Genomic DNA, 19,660 nt, shown 5'->3' with positions numbered 1-19,660 from the left:
CATATAGGAGTTTCAACTGTCTTCTTTCCCCTCAGAATATGTATTCTTAAAAAACTGAACTATTGGGGCACCTGGGTGGTTCAGTCGGTTAAGCGTCTGCCTTCGGCTCGGGTCATGATCCCAGGGCCCTGGGATCGAGTCCCACAGTATGCTCCCTGCTTAGAAGGAGCCTGCTTCTCCCTCTCCCTCTGCCTTCTGCTCCCTCTGCTTTTGTGCTCTATCTTTGTCAAATAAATAAATAAAACCTTAAAAAAAAAAAAAAAAACAGAAAACTGAACTATTCTTTCTGTGTTTAGGAGTTATAAGATTGTATGAGTTTTGTCTTTAAGAGTTATAAGAGTGACAGCCCTAGCTTGTATAATGGCTAAATCATTGACAATTAGTCTGACATGGTAGAAACTTCCCCAGGGTGACATGGAGGACATGTTCTTTCCTTAGTCAAAATAAGAGATGGCAAGTATGTTCAGGAACAGTTTGCCATCTCCTATTTGGGGACAAGGAAGCTTAAGTAAAGAAAGGTCTACTCTGGAATGCCAACCAGTCATTAGTTGTACCATCAACGCAATGCTGAAGGGCACTCACCGTTGTTTTTAGCAAAACAGTGTCTGCTTCTTGCAAAGGGCATGGGATGCAATTGGCCCACACCCTCCACTGGGGCTTCCAGTAGAACACAAGCAGAAGAACCCCACAGGTAAGCACGGAGGCTATAAGGCAGAGGGCTCTGCGGAGATTCTGGGTCCGGTAACCAAACACCTCCTGGAATGTAAATAAAACATGACTTTATTTTTCTTTTTTCACATAAACACATCACTCTGTTCCAAGAAACACAAGTGTTAGAGGCAGCAATATTAGTTGGGAGGAAAATCTGGTTTCAGCCAGTTGAATTAGTTTGATTGCTTACAGCTGTCAGCTGATATCATAAAAAAAGAAGGACTCATTTTGCTACCCTGGCATATGAAACTAAAACATGAGGCAGGAGGAGCAAGAAATGGGCAGACTTATTTGGTTCTAAACACCTCAAGAGTCACCTTGACAGGCCCCCCCATGACGGCCCAGGGACTGTTGATGTCCCTCCGGAGATGTTTCAAGACTTCTTGAAAAGCCTCTCAAGGCTTCTTCTGGTCAGGAGTTACCCTCAAACTGGTTTTGGAGCAGTTTTACTTTTTTCAGGTATAAGATTTTAAAAAAATATATTAATGTAAATTTACTGGAGGAGGATGATACAAAGGGTAGGATGATATGAATCAAGAGATTATCTGTGGACATGAAAGACTTTTAAAAGATTGCTCATATGAATTTACCCTGACAGTAACATGCTGAAGTAGTTCTACTTTTAGTAGTAGAGTAGTTGCTATTAACTTGAATGGAGTGAAGTGTTTGAAATGTGGTTTTAGAGCAAACACATAGCCAAAAAAAATAGATTCCTTTATTTCAAGCCAATTTCTATTTTCTGTCTTCCACAATGAGGTTTCATAGCATCAGTTTTTAAATTTCAAAAACTAGACTTTTATTGTATTTGGATGACTCAGAGGGATGCTGATTGTGAATTTTATCATTACTATACTATTATTTTAGGCTCTGCTGTTATTTTTATGTGCTTTTTCCCTAAGATTCTGAACTCCTGTGTCCAGATCACAGAAATGTAATGTCAAGAAAATAGGTTTTTACTGAGTTTCTATACCGTCTTTAATGACAGAATCTCCTGAATCTTATGCCGGTTTAGATCATGTTATAATTAATCTCTTGGCTTAATACTTTGGAAAAGTTCTCATCTTCAATATGGTCATTTTCATTAATTGTTTCTAGCAAAGAACTCTTTGGTAGATTAAGATTGTAATAACAGTTGTTGAAAGTAATCCTTAAATGTAATGGGAAGGTCACAGGTAGCAAAGATGTAAGTTTGAGTCACTGCTCTACTAGTTATCAGCTATGTCACCTTAGGTAAATCATATCACCTCTAGGGAATCCTCATGTATTCCTTTACAAAACAATTAGAAATACCTGCCTTATAGGGTACTTGTACTCAAATGAGATAATGTCTCCTTAAGTGCTCTGCAAAGTAATTACAATTTTAAGAGTTCCTTTCCAATGCTCCTCAGTATTATCATCCACCTGGGAAAAAAAATGTTCATTAAGTTTACTGATGCAGCCCCTCTATTTTGAGATTATTCATGATGAGGTTTAAATGAATTTAAGAATGTGTTCACACTACTTCTAAGCATATTTTCAGCTGGGTCTCCTTTCTGTCTTCCTATCTACCTTCTGATTCTATAAACCTGCTTTAGTTTTATTTGTGAATGATAGTTGTATTAGACTCCAATAAACTGCATATGCCAGTTCACATATTATGTCATAAATTTGCATTATTTTATTAAGTCACTCATGGAGCTTATTGTCAAAGTGTTCAAAATTGAAGCAGAATGGTTTGGAACTTTAGGTCAGCTTGTAGCTGAAAAATCAGATCTCAAATGTCTTACCCTTTTTTGTTGTTGTTGTTGTTGACTTACATACAATGATGACATTGGTAATCATAATTCTGATACCCCTTCAGTTCTTTTCTATACATTTTTTATTTAAAAAAAAAAAAGGAACTGACAATGCCAGCAACATGTCAATAAAATCACTACAACTACATACTGTTAATAACCTTATAAACTGGAATAATTCTTTAGAGAAAGCAAGGTGGCAAATTATATCAAGATCTATAAAGATGTTTCTATCTCTTGAATCAGTAATTTCACACTTGGAAATACACTGTAAGGAAATGATACACCAAGTAGAAAGTGATGTGCATAGTAGTGTTCAGGGCAGTATTATCTGTAATAGCAAAGTTACTGGAAGAACCAAATGATAGCTAATAGCTCAGCAAGATGTGAAATATCAAAATGATGGCCAAGGTGGCACCATTAAAAAGAAAATGTATGAAGTTGATTCAGAAATATGGGCCAGTCTATGACATAACGTTAGGTGAAGAAAAAGACAAAGAGTAGGTAAAGTAGATCGGAAACAAATAGTCATGTTAACTCAATGATATCAGTAATTACATTACACGTAAATGACATTAATACTGTGATTGAAAACAAAGATTGTCAGACTAGATAGTAAAAAACCCACTAGCTGTTATTTATAAGAGACCCCTTTAAATACAAAGAAGCAAAAAGATTAAGGGGGGAAGGATAAGAAAGTAAACAATACAAAGACTAGCAAAGAAGAACCAATATAGCTATGTTAATTTCAAACAAGTAGAATTTATTTTATTTTTTAAAGATTTTATTTATTTATTTGACAGAGGAAGAGAGAGCACGAGTAGGGAGAGCAGCAGCAGGCAGAGGGCGAGGGAGAAGCAGGCTCCCCACTGAGGAGGGAGCCCTATACTCCATCCAAGGACATCAGGATCATAACCTCTGCTGAAGACAGAGGCTTAACTGACTGAGCCACCCAGAAGCCCCAAAAATAGACTTGAAAAAATACATATTCTGAGAAAAAGAATGGTAGCTCATCATCTAAAAAGTCAATTCAACAGGAAAAAATAAAGAGAGGGGAAAAAAGAAAGGAAGGAAGGAAGGAAGGAGAGAGAGAAGGAAGGAAGGGAGGGAGGCAGGGAAAGAAAGAAAAAGAAAGAAAGAAGAAGAGGAGAGAAGGAAAGAAAGAGAAAAGGAAAGAAAGAAGAGAGATAGGGAGGGAGGGGAAAAAGAAAGGAAGAAAATAAAGAAGACTCTCAGCATACTAGGAATAGACAGGAACATCCTTCAGCCAACATCATGGTTAATAATGAAATACTGAGTACTTTCCCCCTGAAGTTATAGGTAAAATAAGATTATCAATAATTACCACTAGTATTTAATATAGTACTGAAAGTTCTAACAAGCACAGTAAGACAGGACAAAGTAACAATTTTATAACAACTGGAACATAAGAAGTAACAATTCTGTATTAATACTTAAAAGTTGGTAAGAGAGTAGATCTTAAGTGTTCGTCCCACAAAGAATAAACGGTAATTATGTGAAGTGATGGAAGTGTTAGCTAACACTTTGGTGGTAATAATTTCACAGTATTTAAGTGTGCAAAATTGACATGTTTAAACACCTTAAACTTATACGTTGTTATACGTCAATTATATCTCAACAAAGCTAAGAAAAAAAAGCAGAACTCTCTGTATGAATAAATAATTATGTATATTAGGAAAACCAAAAGAATGTACAGATTAGTAGAGTTAATAAGTGAATTCACTGGGGCCTGGCAGCTCAGTCAGTTAAGCATCTGACTCTTGATTTCAGGTCAGGGGATCACTGGTTGGGGGGTTCGAGCCCCACCTCGATCTCGGTGCTCAGCTCAGAGTCTGCTGGAGATTGTCTCTCTCCCTCTCCCTCCCCTGGCTCATGCTCTCTCTCTAAAATAAATAAATAGGATCTTAAAAAAATAAGTGAATTTATCAAGGTTGCTAGATACTGGGTCAATATAGAAAACCAATTATATTAATAGTAATTTGAAAATGAAGCTATTTGTAATATTATCAAGCAAAAAATATCAATATCCTTATAATGGTTCTAACAAAGTTAAACCTCTAAACTGAAAACTACACATTATTGCTGAAAGCAAAGATCTAAATAAATGAAAATATATATTAAGTTTGGGGATTAGCCAGGAACAATTCCATTTATGATTACATTAGACATTTCTTTATGGTAATTGATGAGTTGACTCTAAAATTGGTATGGAAGTGTAAAGGACCTAAAGTAATTAAGACAATTTTCAAAAAGAACAATTGTGGAGGACTTACACTGCCAGAAATAAAGACTTACTACAAATTCCTAATAATTATTTAAAAAGAAAAGAAGGACAAGAAGAAAGAAAAAAGAAAGAAAAGAGAAACAAAATAGAGAGTCCATAAAGAGACTCAAACGTATGTAATTGCTTTATTTACCAAAAAAAGGAACCAGAGGGGCACCTGGGTGGCTCAGTGGGTTAAGCCTCTGCCTTCAGCTCAGGTCATGATCTCAGGGTTCTGGGATCGAGTCCCACATTGGGCTCTCTGCTCGCCAGCAGCCTGCTTCCGCCTCTCTCTCTCTCTCTGCTTGCCTCTCTGCCTACTTGTGATCTCTCTCTGTCAAATAAATAAAATCTTAAAAAAAAAAAAAAGGAACCAGAACCACTGCAATTCAGTAGGAGAACGGGTGGTTTGCTCAATAAGTAGTTGTTGGATCAAAATGAATAGTACCAGAAAAATGAGTTTTTATCCCGGTTTACTCCATACACAAAATTTCATTAATGGTAGCACATATACTTAAATGTGACAACTAAAACAATAGATCATCTGAAAGAAAATATATTTCATGGAGTACACACAGTTAAGTACACAAATATTTCTTAAACAGGAAACAAAAAAAGACCAAAAATATATCTGACTTTATTAAAATTAAAAGCTTCTGTTTAACAAAAGGTGTCTGGAGAAAATATTAGCTATATATGTATGTATATCTGTACCTATATATATAAAAAAAGAATCATATTTGAAAACACAAAAAACTACTCAAATCAATAAAAAAAGAAATACATAAACAATAAAAAATGAGCAGAACACTGAAACAGGCGATTTACAAAAGATTTCTCATATAGCATGCAAGAAGACACTCAATATCATGTCATTAAGAAAATGCAAAATAAAATTAGAATGACATATCACAGGCTAGAATAGCCAAGACAATCCTAACAAAGAACAAAGTTGAAAGGCTTACACAATCAGATTTGAAGATTTACTCTAAAATGACACAATGCAAAGATGACAAAATGATATAGCCATAGAATAGCAAAATTAAAAAGACTGAATATACCAAGTATTGGTAAAAATGTGGAGAAATGATACTCTGATACATTGCTATTGGCAGTATAAATTGATACAGACATTTTGAAAAACTATGTTGCTCAAGATACAAATAATCTATGAGCTAGTAACTCCATTCTTAGATTTTTACACAGAGAATTATATATGATACAACAAGATCTGCACAAGAATATTCATATCAGCTTTATTCAGAAGAGCTCCAAACTGGAAACAATCTAAAGGTACATCAACAGGAGAAAGACAGATAAATTTTGTGTTTTCATGCAATGGAATACTACAAAACAATTTTAAAAATGAACTTCTAATGCAAACAACAGTATGCATGAATTTCACAGACATTATACTGAGTCAATGAAGTATGGTAAATTGATACACAACTCTATCCATAGGAAGTTCCAAAATGAGCAAAAATAATTGATGATAGATGTCACTGAACTGTGCACTTAAGATAAGTGCATCTTATCAACACCACCAATAAAAAGTAAAGGTCTGGGGGAGGTGTGCCTGGGTGGCTCCGTTGGTTAAGTTCCTGCCTTTGGCCAAGTCATGATCCCAGTGTCCTGGAACTGAGCCCTGCATTGGGCTTCCTGCTCAGCAGAGAGTCTGCTTCTCCCTCTGTCCCTCTTCCCTGCTCAGACGCTCTCTTTCTCTTTCAAATAAAGAAATAAAATCTCAAAAAAAAATTAATAAAGTTTGCTATTTATTAGCCATGGTTCCAAATAGGCAGGAGCTACTCTAATTTCTTTAATGGAGTTAGATTGAGAAAGAGAAAATGGCTGCAAAATTTGAGAAGTAAGTGAAAACAAATAAGAGCAAGAGGAGTTTCTGTGGGAAATGGAAGGAAGATTTGATGACCTAGGAAGTCTGTAGCTGCCTCCCAGTGTGCATGATTGGGAAGTGTTTGTTTTCACTGAGCACAGATAAGATCACATACCTAATAATCAAGAAATGGGAAAGGTTTCTGTGAAAGACCTCTTTATAGTTGGGGACAGCCCAATCAAAATGTCAGCAGATTTCCCCTCCCCCATCTGTCAAAAAATAAGTAAGTAGATAGATATAAAAGAGCTTATAAGTGTCAAAGTAGCTTTCAGAAATATGTACCTCCTTGAGCAAAGATGAATAGAAACAATATTTTTGCTTCCTTGATAAACTGGTCTCATAAACTCTGGTAAATTTCCTTTCTATCATTTCTCAGTTTTCCCAGAAGTTATATGCTAGACATGGACTTGAGGTTTTGGTTAAAAGAGTCATTCTTTAATCTGGAATTCTTTTAATCAAATTGCTCTTGGTCAGCTTGCTAATATTTGCATAATTTGAGTTTATCACAGTATATGTTTCCATTTTGATCAATTAATCTCAAGTATTATTTGAGTGTTTTAAATGATTATTCTTCTGATGCATGGTAAAATCCACTAAGATGTGCAGAGTAGAGGAAGGAACCAGGGGCAGTTTGTGTGCTATAAGAGGAAGATGAGTAGAATCCGGAGGTCTCATAGATGTAAAGACATTGGGAACAGGGAGAGGGACGATCAGAATTTCAAACCCACTACACATGGTTCCTTGCGGTAGAGTGGGTTTTGCCACTCTCGGGATTTAACTTCTTTCAATCTCAGTTTCCAACTCTGTACTTAGGGGATAATAGCACACACCTGGAGGCATAGTTGTGAAGATTAAATAGAGGTGTAAGGTGTTGCACACAAAGGAAGCTTTCAATCAATGTCAGCAGGTGCCTTGGTAACAGGTTCAGCCAAAGGTGGAGAGAGTTTTCAGTTTTGAGTTGCAATATACTGAAACAAGGTTGTGAATGGAAACAGGCTGTGTTCCACGGGGTGAGGAACCCAGATCTGACACCTGTGAGTCGAGTTGAATAGCACAGGGGTCATGCCATCTTCACATAGACTTGAATTGTACTCTCTCTAAGTAGTCCCCTCACTTTTCCGTTTCTCACTAAAATTCTGTATTCCTGATACCAGGAGAGGTACCACATCTTTAATGGTCTTTTCCAAGCCCAAAGTCCAGAGGAAGTAGCCTGGATTAGGAGGAAGAATAAAATATGCACATGCCTTTCAACTGAGGTTGCTATTAAATAAAGGTCATTGACTTAGAGCCCCTCCCAGGTTTATCAGCAGAGCCTCTTTTATTTATACCCCACCCCATTGCCTTCTAGAAGGTTTCACTTCACTGTTCCTTGCTCCATCACTTACTAGTTAATGTGATTTGGGTAAATGATTTAAATTCACTAAATTTTAGATTCCTCATGTGAAAAATGCGGCTGGTTGTAAAACGCAACAGGAATATTCTGGTGTAGCAGTTAAAAGCTGGGGATATGGCATGAGAAAATCAGTTCAGATAATTCTCCTACCACTTAACCAGGTGTAAGACATTGGGCAACCCACTTTATTTCTTCTGATGACCCAATTTCCTCTTCCATAAATGAAAATGATAAAAATACCTTCCAGGGTTGTTGTGAGAAACTAATGAGTTAATTCATGCAAAGCATTTAGCACAGTTCCCGAAACATTTTGAGTGTGCAGCATATATTAAAAGTTAATATTAGCTTGAATAATCTACAGTTCCACAAAATCTCAGTGCATGAAAAGCGGCTGGTCCCATTGGAGTTATTGTGAAATGATTTGACCACAGGCAATATTCAGAACTAAATGCTCTTTAGGAAAACTGTAAGTTGTATTTCTAAAAGTGATTGAGCCAATATCCTAAATGGAATTTTTGCTTTTCGCCTAGAACACCAATTGTCAAAATTAAAGTCAAACACAGGCCAAACAGAAAACTGCTCACCTTTGTAAGACATGAAACTGGGAGAAGGGCTGTAAGATAAACACCAGATTGATTCGAAGATCAATTAGCTCAGGAACTATATAGATGAGCACACACACACACACACACACACACACCCCAGTATACTTGTACAGGAAGAAAACCATGTAATAGGGGATCCTCACCAGCAATGTGATGTGACTTTGTATCTGTGACTTAACTGAGCCTCATTTTCCCAGTGCAAAGTGGCTATCTGACTGGCTAGCTCCTAGGGATTAAATGAGAACATACATACATGGATGTATGTATGTAATAGTATATAAAGGACACTTTTTTTTTAAAGATTTTATTTATTTACTTGACAGATAGAGATCACAGATAGGCAGAGAGGCAGGCAGAGAGAGAGAGGGAGGAGGAAGCAGGCTCCCCACTGAGCAGAGAGCCTGATGTGGGGCTCGATCCCGGGACCCTGAGATCATGACCTGAGCCGAAGGCAGAAGCTTTAACCCACTGAGCCATCCAGGCATCCTGATAGAGGGCACTTTTTAAATTATTTTTCTTTCTTTCTTTTTTTAATAGGTAGCTCTTCTACTTCTATCAGAAATGGAGCTAAAATTAGCCAAATTCCTTAGGAAAGAAGAGTTACGGGGTGCAGCTTCAACTAAACATTGTTACTTCTCAAAATTCTTTTTAGGAGGGATCCTCTTAGTCGTGTGGAATGGTCCATAGGCTCTCTGTCTTTGTTCCTGAATTTTCATTGCATCTGGAGCACTAGCATTTGTGCATAGTTGGTCTTGTGAACATGTCCTTTACCATTTTTTAAAATTTATTTTTTATTTATTTTCGGCATAACAGTATTCATTATTTTTTCACCACACCCAGTGCTCCATGCAATCCCTGCCCTCTATAATACCCACCACCTGGTACCCCAACCTCCCACCCACCCACCAATTCAAACCCCTCAGATTGTTTTTCAGAGTCCATAGTCTCTCATGCTTCACCTCCCCTTCCAATTTCCCCCAACTCCCTTCTCCTCTCTAACTCCCCATGTCCTCCATGCTTTTTGTTATGCTCCACAACTAAGTGAAACCATATGATAATTGACTCTCTCTGCTTGACTGATTTCACTCAGCATAATCTCTTCCAGTCCCATCCATGTTGCTACAAAAGTTGGGTATTCATCCTTTCTGATGGAGGCATAATACTCCATAGTGTATATGGACCACATCTTCTTTATCCATTCGTCCATGGAAGGGCATCTTGGTTCTTTCCACAGTTTGGCGACTATGGCCATTGCTGCTATAAACATTGGGGTACAGATGGTCCTTCTTTTCACTACATCTGTATCTTTGGGGTAAATACCCAGGAGTGCAATGGCAGGGTCATAGGGAAGTTCTATTTTTAATTTCTTGAGGAATCTCCACACTGTTCTCTAAAGAGGCTGCACCAACTTGCATTCCCACCAACAGTGTAAGAGGGTTCCCCCTTCTCCACATCCCCTCCAACACATGTTATTTCCTGTCTTGTTAATTTTGACCATTCTAACTGGTGTAAGGTGATATCTCAATGTGGTTTTAATTTTAATCTCCCTGATGGCTAGTGATGATGAACATTTTTTCATGTGTCTGATAGCCATTTGTATGTCTTCATTGGAGAAGTCTCTGTTCATATCTTCTGCCCATTTTTTGATATGCTTGTCTGTTTTGTGTGTGTTGAGTTTGAGGAGTTCCTTTTTTTTAATTTTTTATTTTTTATAAACATATATTTTTATCCCCAGGGGTACAAGTCTGTGAATCACCAGGTTTACACATTTCACAGCACTCAGGAAAGCACATACCCTCCCCAACGTCCATAATACCACCCCCTTCTCCCAACCCCCTCTCCCCCCAGCAACCCTCAGTTTGTTTTGTGAGATTAAGAGTCACTTATGGTTTGTCTCCCTCCCAATTCCATCTTGTTTCATTGATTCTTCTTCTACCCACTTAAGCCCCCATGTTGCATCACCACTTCCTCATATCAGGGAGATCATATGATAGTTGTCTTTCTCTGCTTGACTTATTTCACTAAGCATGATACACTCTAGTTCCATCCAGGTTGTCGCAAATGGCAAGATTTCATTTCTTTTGATGGCTGTATAGTATTCCATTGTGTATATATATCACATCTTCTTGATCCATTCATCTGTTGATGGACATCTAGGTTCTTTCCATAGTTTGGCTATTGTGGACATTGCTGCTATAAACATTCGGGTGCACGTGCCCCTTTGGATCACTACGTTTGTATCTTTAGGGTAAATACCCAGTAGTGCAATTGCTGGGTCATAGGGCAGTTCTATTTTCAACATTTTGAGGAACCTCCATGCTGTTTTCCAGAGTGGCTGCACCAGCTTGCATTCCCACCAACAGTGTAGAAGGGTTCCCCTTTCTCCGCATCCTCGCCAGCATCTGTCATTTCCTGACTTGTTGATTTTAGCCATTCTGACTGGTGTGAGGTGATATCTCATTGTGGTTTTGATTTGTATTTCTCTGATGCCGAGTGATATGGAGCACTTTTTCATGTGTCTGTTGGCCATCTGGATGTCTTCTTTGCAGAAATGTCTGTTCATGTCCTCTGCCCATTTCTTGATTGGATTATTTGTTCTTTGGGTGTTGAGTTTGCTAAGTTCTTTATAGATTTTGGACACTAGTCCTTTGTCTGATATGTCATTTGCAAATATCTTCTCCCATTCTGTCAGTTGTCTTTTGATTTTGTTAACTGTTTCCTTTGCTGTGCAAAAGCTTTTGATCTTGATGAAATCCCAATAGTTCATTTTTGCCCTTGCTTCCCTTGCCTTTGGCGATGTTCCTAGGAAGATGTTGCTGCAGCTGAGGTCGAAGAGGCTGCTGCCTGTGTTCTCCTCAAGGATTTTGATGGATTCCTTTCTCACATTGAGGTCCTTCATCCATTTTGAGTCTATTTTCATGTGTGGTGTAAGGAAATGGTCCAATTTCATTTTTCTGCATGTGGCTGTCCAATTTTCCCAGCACCATTTATTGAAGAGGCTGTCTACACATTTAATGCAATCCCTATCAAAGTACCATCCATCTTTTTCAAAGAAATGGAACAAATAATTCTAAAATTTATATGGAACCAGAAAAGACCTCGAATAGCCAAAGGGATATTGAAAAAGAAAGCCAAAGTTGGTGGCATCACAATTCCGGACTTCAAGCTCTATTACAAAGCTGTCATCATCAAGACAGCATGGTACTGGCACAAAAACAGACACATAGATCAATGGAACAGAGTAGAGAGCCCAGAAATAGACCCTCAACTCTATGGTCAACTAATCTTCGACAAAGCAGGAAAGAATGTCCAAGAGGAGTTCATTATAGATCCTGGATATCAACCTTTTGTCTGTACTGTCATTTGCAAATATCTTCTCCCATTCCATGGGTTGCCTCTTTGTTTTTTTGACTGTTTCCTTTGCTGTGCAGAAGCTTTCGATTTTGATGAAGTCCCAAAAGTTTATTTTTGCTTTTGTTTCCTTTGCCTTTGGAGACATATCTTGAAAGAAGTCCTTTATCATTTTTGTAAATCCTTTTATTCTTACACTCATCTTTCACTTATTCATCTAAATATTTGTTGCACAGGCACAGTAGTATGGGTCTTTTGGTTTACAATTCATAACACAATCAGTTACTCTAACCAACATTCTCACAGTACAAAGTTGTAAAATACCTATTCAACCAAGACATGACATCAATGACTCTTAGTACTATAATTACTTTCAGAGAATAGCAATGCCAATTTTTGGCTGTGAAGTGTTAAGTTTTTCCATGGGTGAGTGTTCCAAAAGACTTAGAGTAAGTTAGCTTTTTCTGGGTAGACATCAAATGTTTAGACCTTGAATTGTGACCAAGGAGATAATATCTCTGATTCCTTTGATGGGGCAAGATTTCATCATGTTTGCCTTCTTTTTTTCAAACAACAATCACATCACCAGGTTTCTATTCATTATTCACAATCTACCCTTTGTCATCTTTATCTGAACATGCCAAGATATGTTCCTTATGTGTTCCATGGGAAGCGGTTCTTAGAACTCTACTCTCTTGTCTCCAAATCTGACATGTTTCAAAGGTTTAATGTTAGGATAATAGTGTCTCTGTTTAATGGATCGTGTTAGTACGGTCATTGTTCCTCACCCCTCTATTACTGCTTTGGTTTGACCACATGTAGGCATTTGTGTTAATTATCACTAATCATCAAGCATTGTTAGTTATAGTTTCATATATTTTGTCTTGCATTCATGCCATGAAGTGTCCTTTGAGTAGGGGAAGAAAATGTCTTGGACTACTTTCACGTTTTCTACATATTGCAATGAGAAATAACCTTTCTCAAGCATTTACTTAGGTGCCATCCCATCATCACAACCTAGTCCATGAAATAGGCATAATTTTATTGAAAGTACTATTATTAATTTTCTAATTAATTATAATTAGTATTAAATAATAATATTATAATTATTGATATGTTGATAAATTATTATTTGTAGATCAAGAAAACTGAGTCTTGAAGATGTCCAAAATAATTATTAACATAGTTCATCATCTTAAATTTTCCCTTATGCTTTCCTTCTGGAATAAGGAAGTGCCTTTCCTCTTTAGTGGTGTGAATCAAAACTTAGTACCAAAGAGATGAGCATATTATTACTCTCAGTTACACACATTCACATAAAGTCGACTAACAAGAGTGTTAATATGTGGTCTTCCAAAACACAATTAGAAGTAAAAGTGCAACTAAGGACCTTCTTTTGATGTGGCTGGAGTGAAAGAGCAGAAGGCATGGGTCAAAAGGTAATGAGATGCATGGGCTAATCAGCAGGGACAATTTACCTTAAACCAAGAACATGTGACAACATGGCATGTTTTGTTAAAGTTTATTCCTGGAATAAGAGCACCACTAAACAAAAGCAGTGTCTCAGACATTATTTGGTTCAGTTCCCTTCCTGAAAAAAATAGCTATAGACCATCTTTCGCCAATGAGCATCTAGTGTCTGCTTAAGATAGTCACTGACTTATAGGGGTATACTTTCTCTTGCTGGACAGCTGTGGGGCTTTAGTTTTCTGTCATTGCATAACAAACTTAGTGGCTTAAAACAACAAAATTTATTATCTCAGTTTCTGTGGGTTAGGAGTCTCATTAGCTAGATCATTTGCTCAGTGTCTCAAAAAACTGACATCAAGGTGTCGTCTGGGCTGTGTCCCTTCTGGAAATCAAGGGCCTCTTTCAAGATCTTTTTGCTATTGGCAGGATCCAGTTGTCTGTAGCTCTGACATAGAGATGCCCATTTTCCTGCCGGTTGTCAGTCAGAAGTTGCACTCGGTTCTCTGTTCTTAGAGACAGTCAGAGTTCCTACCACCCTGAGCCTTCCATCATCAAAATGGCAATGGAGAACCTCCCTTGCCTCAAGCCCCTCTCACACTCTTAATCTCTCTAACTTCAGGAAGGACACAGTATCATTTCTGGCTCACCTGATAAGGTGAGGCCCACTCAGACAATCTTCCTTTTGATGAACTCAGCTGAGTTCAAATTAATTAGAGCTGTAAAACCCATTTTGCCACATAACATTACATAATCACAGGAATTACAACTCATCATATTTATGGGTTCCACCACACTCAGCTGAAGGGAATTATATAAGGGCAAGTTCAGTGGAGAGTTGTCATGTTAAAATTCTCCCACCACAAATGGTTAGGAAATTCTCCTATAATGAAAATAAATCAGGCTGTGTTATCCCAGCTTCTACTCTGTTCTCCACATCAACCATTCAACTACTGGAAGACAAGGGCCTTGACTGCTCTTTGGGGAACTATTCCCAATGTCCTTTAAATAATTGTTATTTGTGATATCCAGATATCCCTCTAGAAACACTATGCTTCTTGTGTGAATCTTAGGATGAAATATAACTCCTTAGAGATTTTCTAAATAGTACAGATTATAGCAGGACTATTACTTCTTCTATTATGCAGAACAGACTTCTATTGAGACATCCAAGGATTAATTTTTTATAGCAATATCATCCTGGCAACTAAAATTCAGTCATAACCAAATAAAGAACTTTAAGTACTTTCTCATGCATAGCCACTAAGCCCAAGTCATTGATATTCCCACATTCTGTCACCTAGATTGTTATCTCTCCCTCTTAGTAAGGCCTCAGTTGCAGATTAGATAAGCTTGCCTTCATCCAAGCTGTCAATATAAATGTTGACAAAAGATAAAAGCTAATAGAGCATGATTTTTATTTTCTTTTTTAATCCTTTGAGTAGGGTTTGTGTGTGTGTGTGTTTGTGTGTGTGTGTGTGTGTGTTTTCTTAAAGATTTTATTTATTTTTTTATTTGACAGACAGAGATCATAAGTAGGCAGAGAGGCCAGCAGAGAGAGAGAGAGGCTGAACAGAGAGCCTAATGCGGGGCTCGATCCTAGGACTCTGGGATCATGACCTGAGCCAAAGACAGAGGCTTTAACCCACTGAGCCACCCAGGTGCCCCTGTTTGTGTGTTTTTTAATAGAAGATGAAGAGTACATGATGTCTAAAATAACTTAGACATTCTAAGTTCCTAATTTTTCCTACTAACTCTTCACACAGTTTCCATAATGGTAGACCTCAAGCAATTCTCACTACCCAAGTTTAATCAGAGAAAGGGGAGATATTCCTAACCTCAATTTCACCTACTATATGCAATTCTGCATTTTTCAAATTGCCCACATATTTAAGTCCTGACTCCTTGGATTTAAATAACTCTTTGTATTGTCATAGCATTCCCCACATTTTATATGTGGCCCTTAAAAACCTTTTAAGTCAGGAGGGATAAGTGATGTTGTTTGGAGCAACTAGCAAGGTCCCAAAAGTTGTCCACACCATGTGGTTAGCAGTGGTTCTTTGACTAAAGCCCAGTTCTGTGGTCTTAGAGTCCAGGAGTACTCCACTGGCTCCCCGAAAAAAGTTACCACGAAGTGAAGTGCTCTCCAGTCAATCTGTGTCCTCCACACCAAGTACCCATTCTTCCCTCTGGAGCTGCTTCCAATTGTAATATTGACACTTAGTTGGTAGGTGTTTGTACAGGCGTGGGGGTACCAACTGAATGGTTGGGCTTTGCAACACATGTGAACAAAACATCTCTTGTGTTTCAGAGGCAGAATCAAGGTCATCTCCACAAAGTAAACGCAGCAAGAATAGCCAAAGACCATCCCAAAATAAATGCTAATATTGCACACAGTGTGCCTCCAGACTCACGTGACTGAGGAGAGGTATCTATGTCCCCTCTGTGATTAAGAGAATTAAAATACCAGGCTATAAACTTTACAAATATGCACATCGTTAGGGAAAAATAATAAGCTACCAAAGATTTTCATGAACACTCATCTACACATTGAAAAAAACATCAGAATTAGCACAGAACTGTTGAATAGTGAACACAGGTAAGTTAGGTTTTAGTTCTTTAAATCCCTTCAGTCTAAAGATTGTAAGCACTGTAACATTGTCAAGATCAGCATGGTATAATAACAGAAGTGATGTGAACCATATTTGGAATCTAAACTTTCTAGTGGCCACGTGAAAGAAGTAAAAAGAAGTAGATGAAATCAATTTTCATAATATAGTTCATTTAATCCAACATATCCAAAAGTTGTCATTTCAATGTGTAACCAATATAAAAATTACTAACGAGATATTTCACTTTCTTTTGCTGTCTTAAAATGTGGTATGTATGCTATATGTATGCTATACATACACATTTGAGTTTGGTCCAGCTACTTTATTAGTGCTCAAAAACCACATGTGGCCAGTGCCTGTCTTCTTAGGCAGTGCAGATATAAACGACATCATTTATTTCTCTTAGGTTCAGAAAGAAAGGTATGTGGAGAGAGGGTGGGTGTGGATTTCCCACAGATCTCACGGGGAACCAGGAGGCCAAGCGGAAACGGACACCCTTCTGCTATGTGAACTGTATCCCTTGGGCCCCTCCCCTTCCAGCTTGCTGGCTCTGATCCAGCCCTCCCATTCCTTCTCTCTTTCTCATTGTCTTGCTGTGGGCGTGACTGCCCTGTAAACATCATGGAGTGTGAAGGGGGAAGAAGTGGGCTGCATTTCCCACCCGTCCCTTGTAGGCTGAAGACCTTAGGTGAGTTACTTAACCTTCCTGGTCTCAAATGTCCTTCCTATGTGATAGGATTAATTCTTCAACACTGAGTTCTGAGGACCAAATAAAATAACAACTGTAAACCTGTCAGTCCTAAATAGGCACTGTAATTTTCAAGGTTTTAATGATTGTTTTTCTTTTTTATTTGAGACTTTTTAAATTTAAGACTTTACTTATTTATTGGAAAGAAAGAGAGTGTGCAAGAGAGAGCATGAATTGGAGGTGGGGGTGGGAGGAAGGTGGCAGAGGGAGAGGGAGAGGCAGACTCCCCACTGAGCAGGAAGCCTGATGCGGGGCTCTATCTTAGGATCCCGGGATCATAACCTGACCCAAAGGCAGATGCTTAACTGATCGAGCAACCGAAGCACCCCAGTATTTGTTTTTGAAGTGTATATATATTTAGTGGAAAAGGTAACAGGGAAAAAGGTGAAAACTTTAAAAAAACAGGTGTTAAATCCCAGGCCACACTACACTTTAAACTTCGCTATGCTGTTTGCATAACTTCAGCCCAAAGCACACGGAGCCTAAGTTAAGCAGATATACCAAAAACATAAGAATTTTTTTTTAAAGTTTCAGTTTTTGCCTGAGTTTGCCAATTACCTGGAGACCCAGATGATAAGGGGGAGACACCTTAATGAGCACCATGTAGGGTACATGTTGACTACTCTACAAAATGTCTAAGAAGGAAGAAGTTTCATTTGGTCTGATGGATATAAGGATGGCAATAACTCAGTCATCTAGAAAACACGATTTTCTCAGCCCCTGCAGTTTTCCTGATTATAAAATTGTGACCTCAGATCTCAGGGAGTCTTACCATACTTACACCTCTGCAGTTCCTAAAGCCAGCCCCAATACAGTAGCACCTGCCCATAGCCTCGGGTACTTTGAGAAGACTGTAATCACGAAAAGGGAAGACTCACCAGTTCATTCTCCTCTCCTTGGTTGAGCAAACCCCGGTGGTCTTTACTCTTCTCTTCCATCTAAACAAGACCTCCAGGATAATTCTTTGAGGAAAATCAATACCAGTTGGGGCTATGGGAACGCAGAACAGTCACTACTTGTCACTGCTGTTCTTAGGTGCTTTTAAAATCTCCTAGCACATACTTCACCTATCAGGCTAACAAAGAGAAGAGAGGAAATACTCTCATCAGCCACAGGATTGGTCTGCTAACCTATCGGCTTGTTGTGTTGTTTTTGTGTTTTTTTTTCTTCCTCCCTAGTGTTTATTTGTTGAGCTAAATGTGAACGCCTCTAGACTTAAGTTGTCGAACCAGAAAGACAAATAATTTCTTGTGCTGTCCCTAAATGTCTCAACTAACAAATGAGAATAGTCACTTTACTAAAATCCCAAAACAGGTGCACCTCGTTGGCTCAGTTGGTTAAGCGACCAACTCTTGATTCCTGCTCAAGTCATGAGCTCAGGGTCATGAAGCTGAGCCCTGCATGGGTCTACCTACACTCAGTCCAGAGTCTGCTTGTCCCTCTTTCTCTGTTCCTCCCCACTGTCTCTCTCTCTCAAATAAATAAATAAAATCTTAAAATAATAACAACAACCACCTAAGACAGAAAGATTAACCAGTGAGAGATAAATAAAAACCATGTGGACTTTCGGGAAGTAATGGATATGTTGGGGTGACAAAGAGATTTTAAGGAAGGAGGGTTGGCTCCTGGCAGGGAATGTAGCAATTATTTTGGAATTAGGAAAACCTGAATTCTAATCCCTGCTCTACCGATGATGCTGGACAGATCAGGGTCATCTGAATATTAGATTACATTTACAGATATAAATGTAATTTATAATCTATAAATTTATAATATAACATATATTATAAGCTTATAATTTAATCTAAATACAGATTAAATATAAATCTATATTTATAGATTGTATTTATATTAGATTCTATTTCAATCTGCATATTAGTTTTCTAATATGTAAAATATCAAAAACAGTTATAGAGTTGATAGGAAGATCTAAGGTGATATTTGTAAAAAATCATCTATAGCTCCTGTCATATTCCATAAAAGATAATCATCATCACCATCATCATAAACTAATTGAGAGAAGTTTTTTAAAAAGTAAACTATAATAATAATAATTTGGTTCTGTTCATTTTCTCTTTTTATTTTGCAAAAAATTTTCAGAGAAATATATAATGCAGGAAAAATGAGAAAGGCTGAATATTAGGATATCATATAAATTTCCATGATTATATAATCACCAGTGAATTTGATATTTTTATCAAAAAATAAGTACACTAGGATCCATTCAAGGGCTGGTTTATTTGTTTCCAATAAACACTTTTTTTTTTTTTATTTTTATTACATCCAGTCCAATGAGCAAAATCCTTGCCACTTTTACCATAGAAGAAAACTTACTGGGAATCAAGACTACAGAGAATGATACTTGACTCTTTTTACTGAGAGGGAGTTATTGGGTGCCTTGAGGAGGAACTCGTGCCACCTTGAAGTTTAGAGAATCCAGTGTGCTCTCTGGCCCAGGAGGAAGTGGCGGATGAAAGTAAACAGCTTTTCATGCCAGAGAGGCTACCGAGGTGCCCACACTATAGAATATTATGTCATCACAAATGCTGCATTTTAAGTATCACCAATTTAAGGTAGAACTAAAATATGGAGAAAGGAGTCCTGAGCTTTGGTAGAATCTAATTAAAGACTTGAGTAGTGCTCATTCACTTCTTACCCATTAACTATACACTAATATTTCTGGCTAAAAGAACATTTCCTTTGTCTGGCAGCCTGACTTCAGCTAAAGCACCACGATGAGTCATGATTATAACTAAGAGTGGGCACATGACCTAGTTTTCAACGATATATGCAAAGGAAAGACAACTGGGGGCAGAGGTCTTC

General features: G+C 37.8%; 1 protein-coding gene across 3 annotated transcripts in view; it reads right to left on the bottom strand.

The window, feature by feature from the left end:
• ATP13A5 (ATPase 13A5) overlaps positions 1–17,947 on the bottom strand; it is a 103,332-nt gene extending 85,385 nt beyond the window's left edge. For all 3 annotated transcript variants that reach the window (XM_059163123.1, XM_059163124.1, XM_059163125.1), the window contains exons 1-2: positions 17,716–17,947; positions 583–756 (exon numbers count right to left, since the gene is read on the bottom strand). In XM_059163123.1, the coding sequence (XP_059019106.1) occupies positions 583–756; positions 17,716–17,775 (234 nt within the window). In that variant the 5' untranslated portion in view covers positions 17,776–17,947. The remainder of the gene's footprint in view (positions 1–582; positions 757–17,715) is intronic.
• Between the last annotated feature and the right edge of the window lie 1,713 nt (positions 17,948–19,660).

This window comes from Mustela lutreola, chromosome 2 (genome assembly GCF_030435805.1).
Source record: "Mustela lutreola isolate mMusLut2 chromosome 2, mMusLut2.pri, whole genome shotgun sequence".
Lineage (NCBI taxonomy): Eukaryota > Metazoa > Chordata > Mammalia > Carnivora > Mustelidae > Mustela > Mustela lutreola.
This window is presented reverse-complemented; position numbering and strand designations above follow the sequence as displayed.